This window comes from Quercus suber, unplaced genomic scaffold, assembly GCF_002906115.3.
Source record: "Quercus suber isolate HL8 unplaced genomic scaffold, Cork oak 2.0 scaffold_491, whole genome shotgun sequence".
In the NCBI taxonomy this organism is placed as follows: Eukaryota; Viridiplantae; Streptophyta; class Magnoliopsida; order Fagales; family Fagaceae; genus Quercus; species Quercus suber.
The window spans coordinates 224,306-246,137 of record NW_027069940.1 but is presented as its reverse complement, the minus strand read 5'-3'; the positions used below and the strand labels follow the sequence as shown (position 1 = coordinate 246,137).

General features: G+C 32.1%; 2 protein-coding genes across 2 annotated transcripts; both read left to right on the top strand.

Moving 5' to 3' along the window:
- Nucleotides 1–9,432: 9,432 nt before the first annotated feature.
- LOC112001760 (uncharacterized) lies at nt 9,433–10,266 on the top strand. Its single transcript, XM_065763082.1, has 3 exons — nt 9,433–9,621; nt 9,816–9,902; nt 10,012–10,266. The coding sequence occupies exons 1-3, from the start codon at nt 9,433–9,435 to the stop codon at nt 10,264–10,266; spliced, it is 531 nt and encodes a 176-aa protein (XP_065619154.1).
- Nucleotides 10,267–10,300: 34 nt separating this feature from the next.
- Nucleotides 10,301–11,665, top strand: LOC111994664 (protein neprosin). Its single transcript, XM_065763081.1, has 4 exons — nt 10,301–10,518; nt 10,624–10,748; nt 10,796–10,916; nt 11,300–11,665. The coding sequence occupies exons 1-4, from the start codon at nt 10,396–10,398 to the stop codon at nt 11,663–11,665; spliced, it is 735 nt and encodes a 244-aa protein (XP_065619153.1). The 5' UTR covers nt 10,301–10,395.
- Nucleotides 11,666–21,832: the final 10,167 nt, after the last annotated feature.

Sequence of the window (21,832 nt, the reverse complement as noted above, 5' to 3'; positions counted from 1 at the left end):
CACATATTGAACTTTCACACTTAATTCATTTACGCAAAAGACAACCAAAATAAGACTTGAGAGTAGTAGGAGCATCAAAAGAGTTTCAATCTTGGTTGTGGTCTACTTTTCTGGTTTCTAAGCAGAAAATGGTAGTACTACTGACTGGAAAATAATAAAACTACGTGAGAAGTAAAGAAATAAAGCCTTTCAGTAGATTCGAACTATGCAAGAACAACATTATTTGTACAAAATTTTTTCCAGCAAAAAAAAAAACTCTTTTAATCTTGACAGAAAAGATTTTTCATTTTGCAATGATTTATATTTTCATTTTATGGCAATATGTCTATGCATCACTTGAATATAAGTTTAATATCATTTATTTGTACGAAATTGTTTCCATTTTTTTTTTTTAAAGTTAGTCTTTCTCAATCTTGATAGAATAGATTTTTCTTTTTGCAATGAGTTATATTTTCATGGTATGTGGCAATATGTCTATGCATCTCTTGGATGTAAATTTTATATCATTTTGTTATTTTTCTATGTGTGAGTAGTGTAATTTTCATAGGGAACCCTTTTGATCACATAAGTTTGAAGGAATTGGATGGTGCATATTTTTTTGGTTTTGGATCCATAGGAGCCAACCCAAAATTTTGGGACTAATACTTTGTTATCAGAAATACATGTACTCCTCATATAAAAAATCTACAGAATATTTAAAATTAGCTACTCCTAAAATAAATTTAAAGACATATAAGGAAATTTCATTTAGTTATTCTTTTAAAAAAATTTAACTAAATTCATTTACAAAATTTAAACCTCTTCTAACTTTCCACTGCATTCTTTTCTTTCCTCCTTCAAATAGAAAAATAAAATGACATTCTCTCATGGTTTCTACCTCAAGATTAGCCCATAAGTCTTATACCACTGAAAATTTTGAGACACTACCCTAAAATTAAATCATTACAAAATTTCTAATTTATCTCAGTTTCTCTAATTTTAAGGTTTTTATTTTTATTTTTTTTAAAGCAAAACTTAAAACAAGAAAATTTCTAAATTTTTAGCTTGTAGAACAGTTCAAAGAGGACAAATTATTTCCCATGAATTTTGACCAATCCTGCAAAATGACAAAGAAAAAAAAAGAATAGCAATAGCCAATAGAAAATTAAATAGGAAGTTTGTATTTATAAGCTAAAAAAACTAAAGTAAAATAGCCAAATCAAATTCTCTTTTAGAAGTGGCCGAAAATAGGGTGATCCTTGTTATAGAAGTTTATTTGTGTATATATATTGATAAATAGCATGTGGAACAATTGAAAGAGGATAAACAAATGCTCATTTAAGTATTGCAAAGAGGACAACCAAAGCTATCTATTACATCTCTATGCACCCCAAACCCGCCATTTGATTCGAATATTAGCTAGTCTCTCATGGCTCAACCTTTTGGAAGTAAGAGGAGGTGGTCGAGGGCAATAAAGATAACCTTGTTCTTGTTCTTTTTCATACCAATGCCATCAGCTGGAAATAGAAACACTAAAACTATCATTGGTAAGAAACAAAAACTGGAGGTTCAGCAACAATTGAAGTGCCTTAACAAGCTTGCACTTAAATCCATCAAGGTTATTAATCACTTCATAGAGCATGTTTGTGTTCTATGTAGTAAGATGATGAGAATAAGAAGAGTAAAAATAAAGGAAGGATAAAAGGATAGAGGAGTGTTATTAAAGTAGAAAGTAGTGGAGATATGAAAAGGTAAAGGGGAGGGAGAAATGTTGGAAAATAAATAATAAAATAATGGTTAAAAGATATTTTAATTTTTAAATAATTGAATTTTTAAGTCGCCTTAAATGAGTAAAAGTTAAAAAATATATATAAGAAAAATTGAAAACAAAAATGATAATGATGTGGTTGTTAATGTGGCTCAACTGGAGCGCAGTATTAATAAATATTATACTTCAATGTTTAGATACATATAGATAACACGCTACATTATTAGATGACATATTTTTCAAGAAAAAAGTTGGTGAAGTATATTGAACTAAGTGTAAATTTTTATTTGATAATATTTAAAAGTCAAACAACTATATAAGTTTTGATGAAAATAATTAAATTTACCCTCCTTATATTCAAACAAAAAAACGTGTATTGTTGATATAAATATACAAATACATATATAATTTTAAATCTGATTGAACCATGTGTCTCAATAGATTTTCTTATTATATATATATTTTTTTAAATTTAGGAATTAACATTTAACGTGAATTTTCTCGAAGTTAAATATGAGTGATAGAAATGGTTATAGCGAACGTGATTCATTTGCTTAGTTACATATTGATTCAATTTGCATATGTAGTTTATATTTGTTCTAGAGTTCACTTTGGGCATTGACTCCACTAATTCTAACTCTGTCCATTGTGTTTGGATCCAATATGCGATTAATAATTTGAAGCTATTTTACTAAGATGAGCTTGGCTTGTACAAGTATTGGTGTGGTAAGGTTGACAAATTAACTTGTGAAAACTACAAAGCAATTGTCATTGGAAATTGAAGAGTGAAAACAACACTATGTTTTCAAAGCATGTGCTGTAAGTTAGGCTATGTTTGATTCTATAAACCCAAAGCTTAAAAAAAATGCACAACCCCAATATAAAAGGACTTTACTTGTAGCTAATCTGGTTTGGATTGGTGCCTTTGGTTGTTTTCAACAACATATATAATAATTTTTTTTTTATTATAAATTTTCAAAAAATAATTGGAGTTGATTTTAGAAGAAGGGTGTGATGTTGTACATATTTTATAAATAGTATACATACAAGCAGGACAAATGGGTGGTTGTACAACATGATCTGGACTAACATAATGTATTTTATTGTATTTTAATGTTAAGTTGGTTGTCTTCTAATGTGTAAAATGATCTTGAGCATTGCACGAGTTAAACACTAGTTTAAATAATACACGAATGATACTATAAATCGCCATGTAATTGTTTGGAAAATGTTGGGTTAAGATAGATTGACTCCAGTTAATTAATTTAATCATCCAAGTTGATTAATGGGTAAAATATCATTTTCGTCCCTAAACTATCACAAAAGTTCGTTTTTCGTCCCTAAACTTTTAAAAGTTCTATTTTCGTCCCTAAATTTTCAAAAGTTCTGACGGAGTGCTGACGTGGCTTGACAGAGTACTGACATGAGAGGGACGAAAATCAATACGTTTGGAGAAGTTTAAGGACTAAAATAGAACTTTTAAAAGTTTAGGGACGAAAAATGAACTTTTGTGATAGTTTAGGGACGAAAATAGAATTTTTGAAAGTTTAGGGATGAAAAACGAACTTTTGTGATAGTTTAGGGACGAAAATGATATTTTACCCTTGATTAATTAGGTTAAATTACATGCAAATCATGAAGGCACTAACAAATCACCAAATAAACTAAATGCAGTAGAAATTAGATAGACATGGTGTTGATAAATAGGGAAAACCTCTCGCAAGACAAAAATTTCATCGGGTGAATTTAAGGTCACAATTCCTAAAAATCCACTAAAATCTTACCACTACCCTGACTTATCCCAAAATACCAACTAACAGTTGAACCTTCACTTCAATACCTAATTGAATTTGATATTGTAGTAGCATTCTTTCCTTTGTTGCACAAATCTCCAATTTTTTACTAACTTCTTTGTACGGATCCCAATACATGATTGACTTCAGCAACTTGAATGATTGTTGTTGGCTGCAAAGTTCTTCACTTCATCAACAATGAAGACCAGGTAGCACTTGGTTACAAAACCCTAAGGTATACAAACACAGTTGCTTCACATAGAGTATATGAGTTCTAGGTCTCTATTTTCATACTTGATGACTTTTAAAATAAGCCTGATATACGACTAAGATTGTGAGAAAAGAAATCTTAATCAAACAAGTAATCATGGGCCGAATTTCAGATCTAGAAATTCTAAAATCGTAAATCTTGATAGATCGAGTTTGTATCAAGCTTCTCCATTAATCCTCAATAGTAGTTCCTATCAAGGTTTTGTCGAGACTTAATGTATCAGCTTTTCTTCACTTGTTTCTTGGATCAATCTTCATGTCTTTAAAGATACCACTTGATATGTTTGAACAACATAGTTCTTGATATATTAATCCTAACTTAGATCTACCCAATTATAAGAAAAGTGCGTTTTGTCAAAGGATTAGCCAATTACATATAAAATATGACCCTAACAATCTCTCCCTTTGACAATCTATGACAAAACTACAAGCATAATTATGAGAGAAGTATAAAACAACAATCTCCATAACTATTATACAAAAATTATATATGTCTAACTAATACAATGAACTCTTGAAAACTTTGCAAGAAGAGAAATTGTGGCATGAAAGACTTGCAACCTATCTTAGTTGATTCAACCAAAAAAAAAAAAAAAACCTGTCTTAGCTAAAACATTTAAATAAGATCCATCAAGGCATCAAGTTTGAAATATAGAAAAGTTATATAAACTAAGAAACATGTGTATGAAGAGTTAAAAGAATCAACACATGTGAGATAAATGTTAAAAACATACATCATCATCATATATATCAAATAAGAACAATCTATGTATAAAGGTCACAAAACCAAGGTACATGTAATGAGAACTATACAACAAAAACCTTACTACTACATATCTCAAAACAAATACTCACCCCTTATCACTAGACTAGCTCTCCCCCTAACAACATGATTATTCTCTCATAACCAAAACTTTTTGTCAAGAGTGACAGATGGTGAATCACTGAGAAATAGTCATCTCATCATCATGAGTAGAGCCGAAAGCATCATCTCCACCATCAGAAGACTCCTTAGAAGGATTAGGTGAGGGAGAAGGAGCAAAACCACCAAGACGTGACTGTTGGCACACAATATGACCAACTCTGGTGTTAATCTGACACGCCTCATCAGAGAGAGTGTCAAGATGACTACCAAAGTCAGCATGCATCTACTGAAGTTGATCTAAGATGGTAGCAAGAGATGCCTCTACTCTAGAAGAAGAAGATGACGTAGATGAAGAAGAGGATCGAGAGGCATAGGCAGCATCCTCAGTAGCTCTAATGTGGCCTTCTCCTACTGAGCAAGAGTGGACTCCACACAAGGCCACTAGTTCCACAATGCTTCTTCACTTAGATTCTTGACTGATCGCACCCATAATGGTGAAGAGATGGGCAGAAGGAATAGGAACGTGAAAGTGTGTGAGGATGCGTGTGATAGCTAAAGGAAAGATTAGCCTATCACATGTAGCAATGTCTTGATAGATATCTATCATATATACGATCATGTGTGAGGGAAAGTCTATAGAATGACCCCTCAAAAGAGAGAAAAGAAAATGAGCATGAGGCTTAGTGACATTATTATAGTGAGATCATGGAGTGAGAACAAAGGTCATCACCATATTTAGGATTTTTGGACCTTTAGAGAAGTCATGTGTGGTGAAATTTAGAAAATCACCCCACAACATATCTGTCTCACAGAAATGTAAAGCCAGCTCGTCTCTAGAGATAGAGCCAAGATGAGGATGACTAGGGTAGTTTGGATGAGCTACCCTAGGGACATGTAGTACCTTGAAAATGAGCTCCGGGGTAACTATAATACGTATTCCTCGGAATACTAAAGTAAACTGGGGAATAGAGGTATCAATAGCGTGTATGTTAGAGTAAAACTCCTATATAAACATGCTAGGACACCTCGAGGGTTTCTTGTAGAGAGATTCCCAACCCTAAAAGCCAAACGCATTGGGAATAGGCATGTTTGGAAAATCAGACAAAATGACTCGGCGTTCCGAATAAATCACTCGGTCACTAAAGTTCTCCTTAAAGTCCTTCTAGGACTTCAAATCATGGAACCAATCCCTAATAAGAATATAAGAAAGGGAAGAAGATGATGAAAAATCACGACGAGATATAAGGTCCAAAATTCAACATGATTTAATGGTCGAATAAAAAAGTCAACTTTTTAACCATACCCACTTAGGGTTTCAGTCTTAATTGCTGTAAAACGGATTTTTCAATCACTGCGACTTTTTGATTCACCATTCAAACATTTTGTATTTATTTTTACCCTTTTTGGCTTTGGAATTCATGATTTTGCACTTTTTTTCAATTTATTTGATTTTTTTGGTCTTTATTTTGACACATGAATAGAGACCGGACAAAATATAGTATCGACAATATATAGTAATGTTAATTTTTTTACAGGAAGTTGTAGCTTTAGGCTACAACCAAGTTTGTGGCTAAAACTTTGTCCATTCATTTATACAAAAGAAAACTATCTACGTGGTAGACTATGATTTACCATTTTTTCTATACCGCTCAAAATCAATCACATAACAAAGTTAAAGGAAAGGGTCAAGAAAAGGGTGTGGTCCTAGAATTATTGTTTGCAATGCAATTTCCATAATCTATGGTCTATAGCACTTTGCAATCAGAACTTGCAGTCAGGAGAGTGGCTTTGCTGCTAGCTGCGTGCAATTACTCTGGCCTCCAACTTTGGTGCTTAGATGTTCAAGTGTTTTTTATTTATTTATTATTATTATTATTTTTTGCTACTAGGTAAGGACAAAACAATTTTGTCTAAATTTTTTTTAAAGGCTGGGTTGTTTGTTTAGGGAAATTTTTGTTGGTTGAGCTTAATTTTTTTAGTTTTGTTATTGGTAATTTTTGTTATTGTGCTAATTTTTTTATGGTCTTTAAAATGAGGAAAATGTTAAAGACACAAATTTTTTTATAAACTAATGAAGTGGTGAGCAGTTATTGGTAAGTAAAAAAATTATATAAGTGGTGGACCCAGATATGAATCAACAAGAATTTTATATCTCAATAGTTTGTAAAAATATTGTAGAAACGTTTGTGATTATAGTATTACTCTTAAAAGAATCAATAATATTGTTGGGGGTGGGGGGGGGTGGGGCGGCGTTCCCTAGCTCTTTGAAGAAACTCCAAATATTTTCATGCACTCATTTTATGTTCACTGTTTTACAAAATACCCATAATTAATATACTAATGTACACAATATCATATTCACATAGCTAATTCACTTATGCAAAAGATAACCAAAATAACATTATCTTGTCGAATAACAACATTGGAATTGATTTTAAAGTTTAAAGCAACATGGTTGCAGTGGCTTCTGTGTGAGAGTTGAGAGTAGTATGAGCATCAAAAGAGTTCCAATCTTGGTTGTGAACTTGTGATCAACTTTTTTGGTTTCTGGGCCCACCAAAGTCTGTCAGACTATCACATGGTATTGCTGCGAGAAGAGTAAAATTGCGACCCTCGTACATACTGATATTCAGATATCTAGGGCGGAAAATGATAGTTCTCTTCATAATAGGAGTAATGAGCTCTAAAATTGAAATTATTTTAGGCCATAATGGTGAAGAGGCAAGTACGGAAAGTAATAGTACTACTCACTCGAAAATATTAAAACTATGTAAGATGTAAAGAAATAAAGCCTCTAGGTAGATTCGAACTATGCAAGAACAACATTATTGGTAGAAAATTGTTTCCAACAAAAAAAAAAAAAAAAAAATCTCTTTTAATCCTAACATAAAAGATTTTTCATTTTACAATGACTTATATTTTCAAGTTATGGCAATATTTTTATGCATCACTTGAATATAAGTTTAATATCATTTATTTGGGACAAAATGGGCTTTTGCACTTTTCGGGCAAATTATATAACAGTATGTCCCCCTTCCCAAATTAATTAGGGAAATACCTCTCTTTTAAAACTCGATTTTTGATAAATCGAATTAAAAAAAAAAAAAAAATCTTAGGCCCTATAGTGACGTTTTAAGGAGCCGATAGTGATATTTTAAGAATCTATAGTGATGTTTCTTAACTCAACTTCAATGAAATCGAGTTATAGGTAAAAAAAACGCCACTATAGGTCAATTTCATTGTCTATAACTCGATTTCATTGAAGTCAAGTTAAAAAAGTCACTATAGGTCCTTAAAACGTCACTATAAGCTCCTTAAAAAGGCCATTATTGGGCCTAACTTGATTTATCAAAAATCGAGTTTTAAAAAGGGTCATTTCCTTAATTAGTTTGGGAAGGGGGGCATAATGCTATATAATTTGCCCGAAAATGACATAAGACATTTTTGTCCTCATTTATTTGTATGAAATTGTTTCCAATTTTTTGTAAATAAGTATTTTACAATCTTGAATATATGCATCTCTTGGATATAAATTGTATATCATTTTGTTATTTTTCTATGTGTGAGTAGTGTAATTTTCAAAAGGAAACCTTTTGAACGCAAAAGGTTGAAGGAATTGGATGATTTATATTTTTCTATTTTGGATCCATCGGAGCTGACCCAAAATTTTGGGACTGATACTTTGTTATCAAAGGTACATGTACTCCTCATATAAAAACTCTACAAAATATTTAAAACTACTCCTAAAATAAGTTTAAAGACATATAAAGAAATTTCATTTTGGCATTCTTTTAAAAAAAAATTAATAAAATTATTTTACAAAATTTAAACCTCATCTATTCTCACTTCCCACTATTGCCCTTTTTGTTTTGTTGTTAATATTTTCTAGAAAATGAGTATTCAAAAGAATTTTCTATAAAACTATGTCATTTTACTATGTTTGGTAGCAACTTTAAATATGTTGGAAAACGATCATCTAATTTCCCTTATTTAGCTTGCCATGAAATTCAAGTAGTTTTCCCAAAAAAAATTTATAAAATGAGGATGCTACGTCTACAACATTTTTACAACAAATCACAAGTGGTTAGTTCTTATTGGTTCAAATTTGAAACTAACACTAAGATTACTTTTTTGCTTCAACAATAACAACCAGTAACAACCTGCCACTTAGGATTTGTTGTAAAAATGTTGTAGACATATCATTTCTCTTATAAAATAGTGGAAAACAGTTTCTAAAAATGAGGCATGTTTTTTATGTTGACTAAAGTTCGTTTGACTCATTTTTTCTTATTCTAACAAACATTGAAAAACACGAAAAACTATCTTAACATAGGGTTTTCTAGCAAAACAAACAAATATTCTTATCTTTCTTCAAATCGGATAAAAAATTAAATCATTACAAACTTCCTAAATTTTTCACCTGTGGAACAATTCAAACAAGATGAATTATTTCCCTTGAATTTTGACCAATCCAGCAAAATGACAAAGTAGCAAAAGAATCGCAGTAGTCAATAGGAAATTAAATAGGAAGTTTGTACTTATAAGGTGAAAAAATTAATGTAAAACAGCTAAATCAAAGACTCATTAGACATGGCCAAAAATAGGGTGATCCTTACTATAGAAGTTTGTATGTGTATATATACAAAGAGGATGAATAAATGCATGTTTAAGGATTGCAAAGGGGACGCCCAAAGCTAGCTATTACATCTCTGTACACCACAAATCCACCACTTGATTTGAATATTAGCTAGTCACTCATGGCTTTACCTTGTGGAAGCGAGATGAGGTGGTTGAGGGTGGTAAAGATGACTTTCTGCTTGTTCTTTATCATACCAATGTCATCAGTTGGAAATAGAAACACTAACACCATATTCAGTAAGAAACAAAAACTGGAGATTCAGCAACAATTGAAGCGCCTTAACAAGCCTGCTCTTAAATCCATCGAGGTTATTAATCACTTCATATAACATGTTTGTGTTCTATATTGTATTTTCTGCTTTAGTCTTAGAAGAGTCATTCACTTTTGTGGGTTGTGGTGTCTTCATTAGTCCCGTGTACAATAGCAGTGTAATTTTATTACAACACTGAGAATTCAGTCTAATATCTACGTATGTGTGTTGAGAAAATGTATTTGACACAGAGCCCAGATGGAGATATAATCGACTGCGTAGATATCAACAAGCAGCCAGCTTTTGATCATCCTTTGTTAAAAAATCACACAATTCAGGTAACAAGTTTAATTAAGTAAATTTCATTCGGTATCACGAATAATTTGATACTTATTGTATGTATGGTATGGGCTGGGTTTGCATTGGTATCTATGCCAAATGCAATAGATGAGACCTAGTTCTTACCCAAAAGGGTTTTCACCCGATGAGAGCAACGATGTCTCTTCAAACTCTGAGCCCAAATTTAGTCAGCCATGGCACTTGAATGGAAGGTGCCCAGAAGGAACAATTCCCATAAGAAGAACTAAAGAGGAAGATTTATTAAGGGCAGGGTCTGCAGCAAATTATGGAAGGAAAAAACACCATTTCATCCTTAGTACTGATAATGCTGGAATTATCCACGAGGTAATATTTAATTTTTAACCAATATTATTAATAGGTTTGAGCACAACTACTATAATGAAGGACTCAAATCGACATTCACAACCTTTATTTTTCTGGTTGAGTTTCTAGCATGCAGTGCTTGTTGAGGACGGAGATAAGTACTATGGAATGTTGGCAAATATGAACGTGTGGAATCCCAAAACCATGGACTCAAATGAGTTCAGCATTTCTCAATTCTGGATGACAGCTGGTGACAGTGCTGATTTTGATACCATTGAAGCCGGCATAACAGTATATATAATTTCATCATCATCTTTTCTTTTAGGTGCATGCTAAACAATTAATTAGCAATAATTTTCCATTTTTTTTACAAAATTATTTTCTGTGGAAAAACAGGTCGACGACAATCTATATGGAGATTACCAAACTAGACTCTTCACATATTGGACTGTATGTGTTTTAATATTTGACTTCCCTGCCAGCACTAGCCATGTTTATATACACTATTTCATTTTTGAAAAGTGTCTTTTTATTTTTTATTTTTTTATTTTTTTTATCATGGCTGTAGGATGATGGATATAAAAGGACAGGTTGCCGCAATCTGGATTGCCCTGGCTTTGTTCAAGTCAACAACCAGATTGCGACGGGTGCAACCGTCACCCCTTATTCCAGCTATGGTGGTGACCAACGTACACTCGAATTCTATGTTTACAAGGTAGTGCAATATTTCAATTTAATTACTTTATCAAATACTTTACTTTTTGGATACACATAGTAACAAATGTTACAGATATGTTTGAAATTCTTCTGGTTTTAGTTGTAACAGTGTATGCTTGAAATTCTTATTTCTTGGTTTATGTATTTTTACATACAACTTTTTAAATTTATATTTTTTTTTTCTACAAAAAATTTATTTTTACCTAACTTATTTTATAAAACAGTGAATTTAAATGTCCATGTTGTTTTGCACAAAAAGATTCATATTTTTTTTTTCTCTTTCATTAGTCTTTACACCTTCATTTGTCATTCAAAATATTACAAACTGATTTGCATGACATGTACAATGAAGTAGGACATTGATGGAAATGGAGACTGGTGGTTGAGAATTGCGGAAAGAGACTTCGGATATTGGCCATCTTCCTTATTCTCGCTCCTGTCTAATAGCGCTTCATCGGTTCAATGGGGAGGAGAGGTGACGAACATAATGCTAGGTGACAAGCACACCACAACACAAATGGGCAGTGGCCATTTCCCTGAAGAAGGGCCTGGCAAGGCTAGTTTCTTCAATACACTCAATGTTATTGATGGTAAAACAGTTCAGAGGCCTCCCTGGAATAGTCATACAGTGATAACGAATCCCAATTGCTATAATCTCATTGTAAATTCTGAAGACTTCTTTTATTATGGTGGTCCTGGAAGAAACCCCAATTGTCCATGATCATTTAGATTATTGTTTCAAAATAAGAAGAAAGAGGGAAAAATATGAAGAGGGGAACCATTTTCCGGTTTGCTTCATGTCACACCAAATGTACCTAAAAGCCGTATGTCATATGAAACTCTCTTTCATTAATATAAAAAAAGGTTATTCTATGGAGTAGTAAAATTTTAGAGAACAATCTAATTTAATAAAGTTGAATTTAAAATTGTATGGTATAGTATATATACTCATGCTTTCCTCCATTCCAAACAAAGAGTTCCCATCCTCTTCTCCATTCATTCTAGCTTCCTTGGTGTGCTTTGAAATTTTGTGTCTCTTCCATTATATGTGGTCTATTAGTATTTGGCAATGTGATTATGTAAAGGCCCCCCAACTTCAAAAACATGGTATTAGAGCTAGTAGATTTGTGGTGAGAATGACATTTTCCAACTAGATGGAGTCATTTTAATTTTCATGAGTTTCCTTTTTTTTTTTCTTTTTTTTTTGATAATTGGATTATCTAAAGGTGTTTCTCAAATCCCAAAATGTGGTAGATAATGGTAAGTGGTAACATGACCAAAAGAATGTTAAAGAGCATGAGAATGTCCCAAGAAGTTTGGGTTGAATCAGCTCAGGTAGTCTATTTCTCCAATTTTCGTCTTGCATAAGGATTGTACGAAGAAGAACCCCACATAGCTAGCTTGGAGTAAAAAAAATCCTGCAATTTCTCACTTATGTTTGTTTAGAAGCATTGCGTATGTGCATGTACCAAATCAAGAAAGGTCCAAGCTTGATAATTATAGTGAGAAGTATGTGTTTATTGGTATGATCCAAGCTCTAAGGGTTATAAGTTGTGAAATACAAGCACCAGAAATCAATTGTGGTGTGGAATTTGATGAAGAATGCATACGGAATTGGTGCACTGAAAAAGAATAAAAATATCATTTGTTTCCCTTTATTTAATGAAGATGAGCAGATGAATGAAGTTCTAGATGAGCTTCCACTCCACCTTCATTACTAGCATCCCCTATTTATGAAAGTTCATTTTCAAAATCATCACTATAAGGAATCCAGTGAAAGACTAAGGAAACTGAGAATTTTCATGGAAATTGAGATTTTTCAAGGAAATTGAGATTCTAGTCAATGGAGAATATAGATGATCTCTCTCTCTCTCTCTCTCTAAAAATTTGTGCAAGATTTGAAATGGAAAAATGCTAAAAATATATTATAAAAGGTTACTAGACGTTTATTTGTACCTTCACTTTAGTCTTTCTTTTCAAAATTCATTGCTACAAGAAGTTATGTTGGAATTTTCATGTGTGACTAGTGTTGTTAGTTGAGTAGTGAAATCCTAGATTGGATACCAATGAGAATGAGTGCTTAATATAGTATAATTGGACAAAAACTCATTGGGTTAAAATTCTTGGTTAAGTGGTGTCCTTATATGTTATATTGACCCCTCAATTGGAGTCTCCCCTGTTGGAAATTAAATGGCTTTACAATGAAAGAACACAATAATATGGAAAACCAACATAAAGTTTGATAACTTGGAGGCACAATAAATTTCTTTCCTGAGACAAATTTGCACCCGCTTATAATAGCTTAATTTTGCATATTTATATCATTATTAGAAAGCACTATCATATATATTTTGAGTTGATTCATGCATTTTATATTTGATTTTTGAATAATGTTGAATAATTGATTTCATGCTCAATTGAATTCTAATGCATGAAATAGTTTTTTTAGGAGAATGGAATTAAATGAATGGATTTGTGCAAAGAAGAAGGCAAATGGACTTTGCTTTTACAAGGCCATAATGAAGTTAAAGAAGACCAACCCAATTTCCTTTGATTCCTTATTCCAATTGGACTCAAATTTAATAATTGGGTTTAAAAATATCATATTTTTATGAGTGTTTCTTCCTAAATTTTGCCTAGACTCACAAGATTTGCAAAACTAATGAGTGTCTTTAAACATGTTAGGCCAATAAAAACCACATTGCAAAATCTTTGCAACAACTTTCCTTGAAAAAAAAAGGGCCTACATAGGCTTCATTATGACAAAAGGAGATGACACTAAATATTTTGTTATTTGGGACACATCTCCTAATTATTTGGTGCGGACGGTACTTAAATAAATAAGGATCATCATAGAAAAATTGTGTTCCTCAACAACAAAGCGTTTCTTATCATGAGCACTCTAGTGAGATGGTGTTTTGCATGTGACAAGAAAATTGACAATATTAGCATTCCAAGGCAAAGTAGAGACGGGAAACAATTGTTCATCAAGGAATAAATCCCTAATGGGAAATGCATCCATAGATTTATTAAAATTAAGGCGAGACAAATGGTCTACCACCACATTTTCCACTCCCTTTTTATCTTTGATGGTGATATTAAATTCTTATATTAGAAGAATCCATCTAATCAACCTTGGCATTGCATCCTTATTTGAAAGAAGATAATTTTGTTAGGTTATGCTTTTTACATAATATTTATGTTAGTTGTATTCCATAACAAAGTGTTGTAATTTCATTAATTTATTTTCTTATATTTATGGGATTTAATTATAATGGGTTTAGTTTTAAGTGGAGAAAATTTGATCAAGATAGTTGAATTAGCGATTGGTTTGGGATTGCAAAACCTGCGCAAGGCCATGTGCGGAACACATGTGGAAGTTCAAGAGTCAAGATGTCTCGCTAGTAACTCGCAACTTGGCCAACTCGTGAGTGACTGGTGATAAACTATGACAATTGGGATTTTAAGTGTGACTCTCGTACTCTTCACCTATATTATCTATACTCTCATTACCTATAAAATTGTATGGAGACTATCAGATAGAAAACCCTAGAAATTAAGGTTTTCACAACACCCACCTTTTAGAAAGCAATACTTATCCTTTAGTGAGAATTGCTTAGTAGTTTCTTCTCCTCCCCTCTCCTATTGTTATGCCTTGAAAAGAGATTTCACCCAAACATAACCCACACCCATTCAAAGTGTAGAGAATATTTTAGAACTTGGGAAGCATTCGGTCTGTGTCAAAATAAGCCAATGAGGCTTGGTGGTGAAATCGGGCTTTATTGTGGGATCTGAGAAGCTAGTCAAGACAAAACTTTGAAAAGTCTGTTGGTAGCTGGAGCTTGAAGAGCTCAAGTACTTTAGGTAAATTAGGCTTGGATGGTACTTTTGGTAACCTTGTACAACTTATTCACTAGTAGATCATTTCGGCTTGGTGGGTCGCAAAGAGGTTTTTACGCCGAGTGCTTTGGTTTTCCTCTTTGATAACACATTGCGTGTTATCAAAGGATTGTTATTCTTTTCCCTACTGCCCTTTACATATTTTCCTTGCACATTTATGTTCATCCATTCAATTTTTGAGTGCTTTGATTAATTAATTTGCTAATCACATATATTCCACATTAAGTGTGTTTAGATTAAAAATAATTAAGCCAAAATTAAAATTTTGGGGGCTAAACTAGCTTTAGTATTTATACTAGTGAGATTTTAATAGGTATCAGAGTGGATACACTTGTTTTTGTTTAATTACCTAAGTGTGATCCTTGACCTTTTGTGTTAATTGCCATGGATAATGCTTCTTTTCATGTTGTTGATGATGTTGAATGTAACATGCCATATGTTTGTGAAAATGCCTCTATGAGCGTTTATCCTCATGTTTATTGTGATACGTTGCATGACTCCTTGGGTGGTGTTAAAATTGTTAATGTCAAACTCCTGAAGAAAAATGCTTTGAAATTTGAAGAGAAATTCAGCAAGTTGTTTGCAAAAATGATGATTTGATTGCTAAGCTCAATGAATCCAACAAATTGGTTGATATGTATAAGAAACTTATTGAACATTCTCTTGAAAAATTAAAAGAGTTTGAATGTTTGGACTTAGATGCTAAACTTATTTTGTTTAACAAACTTGTTGATGATCTTAAATATGAAAATGAATCACTTAAGATGCATACCAAGTTGTTAGGTTCTAAGGTCTTAGGATTTTATGTATTTAGAACTCTAATTTGTAATGTTGGCAAACCATGATCAAAACAATGTATTTAGTCTTGTTTAGGCTTGCTCAAAGTTGGTTTATTATTATAAAGTTGGAATCGAGTGGCTGCAGAAGTACTTGGGACTTTTGGCCTGCTCGATCGATCGAAAATCGCACAGGTTGATTTTTCTGCAGAATTTCCAACTTAGCCCTACTTCATTAAACGTTTAGGGTTTTATGTTTTTACCCTAGGCATATAAACAAAACCCTAGTCACGTTTTTGAGGGTTGCTCCAATTGTATTATTGATCATACATTGCTGTTTTGTGTAAATCTCTTGTGAGATCTTTGAGGAGTTTTCCTTTATACAAAGTGATGTGCATGAAATATATACGATAAAGTACTCATATATCTACATATTTGACCTTACTTTTATGTCATTTGTGACTGATTATATAATATCTTTGTGTTGCAGGTAACAAGGGCTTTATATGCAAAGTAGGGCTAGGCCAATTGAATCAAGCCAATTTACATCCGGCCAGGCATGAATATTAAATTTAAGTCCAATTGGAGTAAGGAATCAAAGGAAATTTGCACCAAATCCAAGTCCAATTCGGATTAGGATTCCAGCCTGCACATCAGTTAGTATTTTCAGCATAACTTTTGGCTCAGATGTCCAATTCAGATGATTCAAGTTGGGTTGGAAAGTTAACTTAAAGGGCTACAATTTTGTAGTTTACCAGAAGCTCTAACTCTGACGTTAAGTGGGCCTAAATAGTCGGTTAAGTAAAGCCTAAAAGTCTGGGATTTTCTCCAAACGGGAATTCAACTTGTAATAGGATTCATTGACCTATTTAAAGGCTTTTTAGGGCAAAATTCAGGGGGGACGGAGGCTAGTGCTAGGGCTGAGATGCAAAACAGAAAATTGGAGCAAGAGGCAGTGCCGCATGTGGTTTCTCTGTAGCTTTTCTCCATGATAGCATTGTGACTATTTCTTTCTCTATTTTATTTGTCTAGTTTAATGTTTAGTATTTTATTCTTTTGTTTTATTTCAATTATTATGAGTAGCTAAATTTATAATTAGGGTTGAGGATGAAACCTTGTTAAGGATTATTAGTAATATTTATGTGATTTAATTTTTCCCACAATAGTTGTTCTTTAATGATTTAAATTGTTCTTACTTCATGTCAATTGACTAAGATGGGATTCTAGATATGAGTTCAATCATGTTTTTCTCATGATTTAGGATTTGTTTTATTTAATTGAATGCTTGGTTTACTAATTCTTGATTATAAAATTGGATATCGTTTGTGATTTGTCTGTCAATGGATACAATTTATGATTTGATTTTTAGAATTGGATATATCTTGTGATTTTTGATTTGTCTGTCAATGGATACAATTTATGATTTGATTTTTAGAATTGGATATATCTTGTGATTTGTTTGGCTATGGATACAATTTGATGATTTGATTTTAATGAGGATATTTTCCATGATAGTAAGATTGATTTCTAGATTATCATGTAGTGAGTTGGGAAAAATTAATGATCATAAATATATGCTGGTATGATTTACAAGGCAGATTCCAAAACCTTAATTCCTTTCCCTTGATTGTTTACATCTTTTTATTGCTTTATATATTTTGCTTAGTTTATCTATTTGCTTAATTTTATTATTTGCTTAGTTTATTTAATTTCAAAACAACCAATTTTTATTAAACTAGATTAGGATTAATTTGGTTAAGATTTAATTAATTTTCCTACGTTCATTCAAGTTCCTGTGGGTTCGACCTCGTTCTTGTCAAACTATACTTCGGTACGGTTCGTACACTTGCGAGTACTTTAAAATTTCACAACAACTATCTATCCACCTAATGTACTATATTTTCCATTGAATTTTCATTATTTTGTACACTCAACGAATTTGAATTTTTCCATGAATTGAACTATTTGTATATCTATTGTACACAAATTTCCAATTGAAATTTCACGATTTAGGAAATTCAACGAATTCAAATTTTTCCACAAATCGGGACTATATGTACATAATTTTTCCACAAATTTGGACTCTCTGTACACCTAATGTACACAATTTTTCATTGAATTTTCACAATTTAGTACATTCTACGAATTTGAATTTTTCCTCGAGTCCTATCTATCGGTACATCTATTGTACACAATTTTCTATTGAATTTTCACTATTTCTTACATTCAACGAATTTATATTTTTTCACAAATTTGGATTTTCTGTATAGCTAATGTACAAAATTTTCCATTGAATAGTCATGATTACCTACATTCAACGAATTCAAAATTTTCCACAAATTTGGAAGGATTGTACATATAATGTTGTGCACAACTTTCCATTGAATTTTTATGATTTCGTACATTCAACAAATTCAAATTTTTCTATGTATCCAGACTATTTGTTCATCAAATGCATATAATTTTCCATTGAATTTTTATGATTTCATACATTCAACGAATTCAAATTTTTCCACAAATCCAAACTATCTATACATCTATTGAACAATCATGATTTTGTACTTTCAACAACTTTGAATTCATGTTTTTTAATATGGTTGGAAAAATGTCCATAGTTATAGTAAGCCAAGAGGCTTGGATATTAGAAAAACTAGTTACTATCCTATGCAATGCACGAGAAAGCTGTTAGGTCAATCAATTGACACATAACTTTCCTAATATGAAAATTAAAATTCAATATCAAGGTATAAATTATATACCTACACAATAAAATTTTAATGTAATCTCCCTCCCTCCCTCCCTTAGCCCCATCATTCCATACTGATTCAACTATAATTCATACATTACATTAATCATTCTTGATGTCCAAGATGTATCTAAATTCTAACATTGCCAAAAAAAAAAATGCTACTCCACAATGGGATTGAAAAGGCAACACAATGCCAGTTTACATAATTGTTGTAATCATCACTTTCCACTAAGAGAGAGAAGTGGTTGTTGTGTTGCATCTCTTAAGATGGTTTTGCCCTGTACATTTTTCCTTTTGATAAGTAATTAGCCCAGAACAAAATAAATGTACCACTTTTCAGAGTATGCACATTTGGGAGATTAAAGGTAAAGAAAAATGAGAAAATGAGCCCACCTAAAGATTTCTTGCTCTTCTTCTTGATGTTGACTTCTTCAACATCATCTAGAATCAAATTCATGTACTCCTCGCAGCCCTGTAGAGCAAAAAAATTAACATTTGAACAAATTTTCATGTATTCACTTAAAATTGTGAAAGACGCTAGTAATTATGTTGATATCAACCTTTTAACCAAAATTCAACATTTTAATGTTTGCACATCAGTCAGCTATTTTGCCATTCTTAGTTGAAACATATATCTTTTATCTGTGACAAATATGGTGCAACATACATTGCTCTAAGAAATATGTAGAATCCTTACCCTAAAATCTAAAAGAACAAGCCACAGCCATGTATAGGAAGGCAGAACAAAAAAATTACATGTTCACACAGATTTCAAAATTCTCAAGATGTAAATTTGACAATATCGCAAAAATACTTATCATAAATGTGAAACATATATAATATATGCACAATAATCTCGATTTCTTTTACTTCTTTTGTTAAATGTCTTTTCCATTTGCCATTTAAGATGTTGCTATAAGTCAAAGACTATTCCAATCAAATGAGTATGATAGCTAACCCAAAATAAAAATAATTTTGCCAAATTCAACTTTAACATCTATTTGTCAAATACTGATTACTGAACAAAAGAATATTGCCAAAATCATATTCCTTAATTCCTTTACCTTCTTGAACTTCCACACTAACCAAGCAAAAGAAAAGAGAGAGAGAGAGAGAGAGAGAGAGAGAGAGAGGCACTTGAAATTTAGGAGTATGGATCATCTAGCCAAATTAAGTGCAAATTTCAAAAATAATTGACTCAAATTTTGAATAACATTAAAATCCCCAAAATCCAATATTCTCTTTTTCTTTTCTCACAATTTTCCATTAACCAAACAAAGAAAAGAGCCGAGTAATATACCATTCTCTAAAAGAAGTGAAAAGAAAGGCATGATGAAATTTTGAGATCTCAATTTTTTTTTTTATTCAAAAATGGAATGCATGACTCCACCAATCTAAAAACTGTAAACGAACCAAGCCGTTCATGAACAACTCGGGCTTGGCTCGACAAAAAGCGAGTTCATGTTCGTTTGTTTACAAATAAGCCAAGCTTAAGCCTTAGTTTTAGGCTTGTTTGATAAACAAGTCGAGCTTAAGGAAAAAAAATTGTTCATGAACAAGCTCGTGAACAATAGGGCTCAATACAAAACATGCCGAGCTTAACCTTGTTTATAGGTATTGATATATGCTTACTAAATAAACTTATTATTATGCCATTACACCAAGGGAGCCAATACCATACCGGAGGCTGTACCGGTTTGGCCAGCGATACGATATATTTCAGATACCGGTCAATACCGGTGTACCGTTTCGAGTTTATCGCTTTTATTTTATATATATATATATATAGACATACTTATTATTTATTTAGAATTATTTATAAATCTATATAAGAATCCTTAAATTTATAATAGCATATTTCTCTAAATTAATTGCTTATTTTAATATGATTATTTCTTGCTTAAATACCAACCCATTAATATAACCTGACATACTAGATTGTAATAATAATAAAAAGCTAAAAAGATGCTATTAATTTAAAAAAAAAAAAAAAAGAAGAAGAAGAAGAAGAATTAAAAAAAAAAAAAAAGAAGAAGAAGAAGAAGAAGAAGAAGAAGGAAGAAGAAGAGAAATGATATTTGAGTGGCAGCCAGCCTATAAGTCAAGTATATTTGAAATTTGAACTCATTAGAGTTCACGTGGGGTGTCAGAAGACTCAGAACTCATACAAAACAATTAAACAAGAGCCACACACACAACTAAAACTCACACAAAACAACTAAACAAGAGCCACACACAAACAACTAAAACAGAAGGCACAAGAAGGGAGGTTCAGTCTCGGTCAAAACTGAAGAAGAAGAAGAAGAAGAAAAAGCAGAAGAAGAAGAAGAAAGAGAAGCGGCTAGATAAAACAGAAGGAGGAAGGCTGAGGGAATGGCCAACAACATGGGAACAACTAGTGAGGATGGCATCTGCTACAAACTTTTTCCATTTTCTTCAAGTTTTTAGTACCGCCCGGTTTCCATTTTTCGGCCGAGATGTTCGATATTCGGCAGTATGTTCGATATAGTCCAGTAAGGACAGGTATTTTAAACGGTACGAGTCATGGGTGTTTTTGTACCGGTTCACCTGCTAGTACCATAAATTTCAGCCGTACCGGCCGATACGGTATGTAATTGACTCCACTGCATTACACATATGTTTTGGAATATTAATTTATAGCTTGTTTATTCATATATGTTTTGGAATGTTAATTTATTTAGATTTGTGAAGATTATAGTTGTACAAATGACAAATGTGGATGTAAAAATTGTATTTTGAACAGTTACTTAAGATATAGACAATAAATGATGATGGATGGATTTAATTATGTAAAGTTGTAATGTGAACAAATTCTAATCATGGGTGTTAGAAGCATGATAAAATGAGTATATTATATATATGTGTGTGTGTGTGTGTGTGTGTGTGTGTGTGTGTATTTGTTTACTTGATTTTTGGTGATATAAACATTTGATGATGCAATTTTTTTGGATCCCGAGCTAAAAAACTTGACTTGAGCTCGAGTTTGAGCTTGATATTAAGCTCGAGCTTGGCTTGAGTAATTAATCAAGCCAAGCCAAGCTGAGCTCAAACTTTTTGGCATTCTCACAAGTTCAAGTTCAAACATTGTTTTTAGGCTTATCTCAAGCTCAAGCCAAACTTGAGCATTTGATTTTTATTGACGAGCCAAGCTCAAACACACACTACTCGGCAAAGCTTGGCTCGTTTATAGCCCTTTATCTACCAATCCATGCAAACCTTAGTTCAACAAAACAAAATATAAATCACATCAGTTCTTTGTATTAATAGCCATAAAATCATCAAATTATTGTAGCAATATTACGATTTTAAGGAAAATAAAAATCAGCATTACAAAAATACATTCACTCAGCTAAAACAAAAACTTTCATCCAGGAAAAACAATAATCTTATTACAATGCTAATTACCTTAATATTTACTAACAACTACTGACTAACTATTACA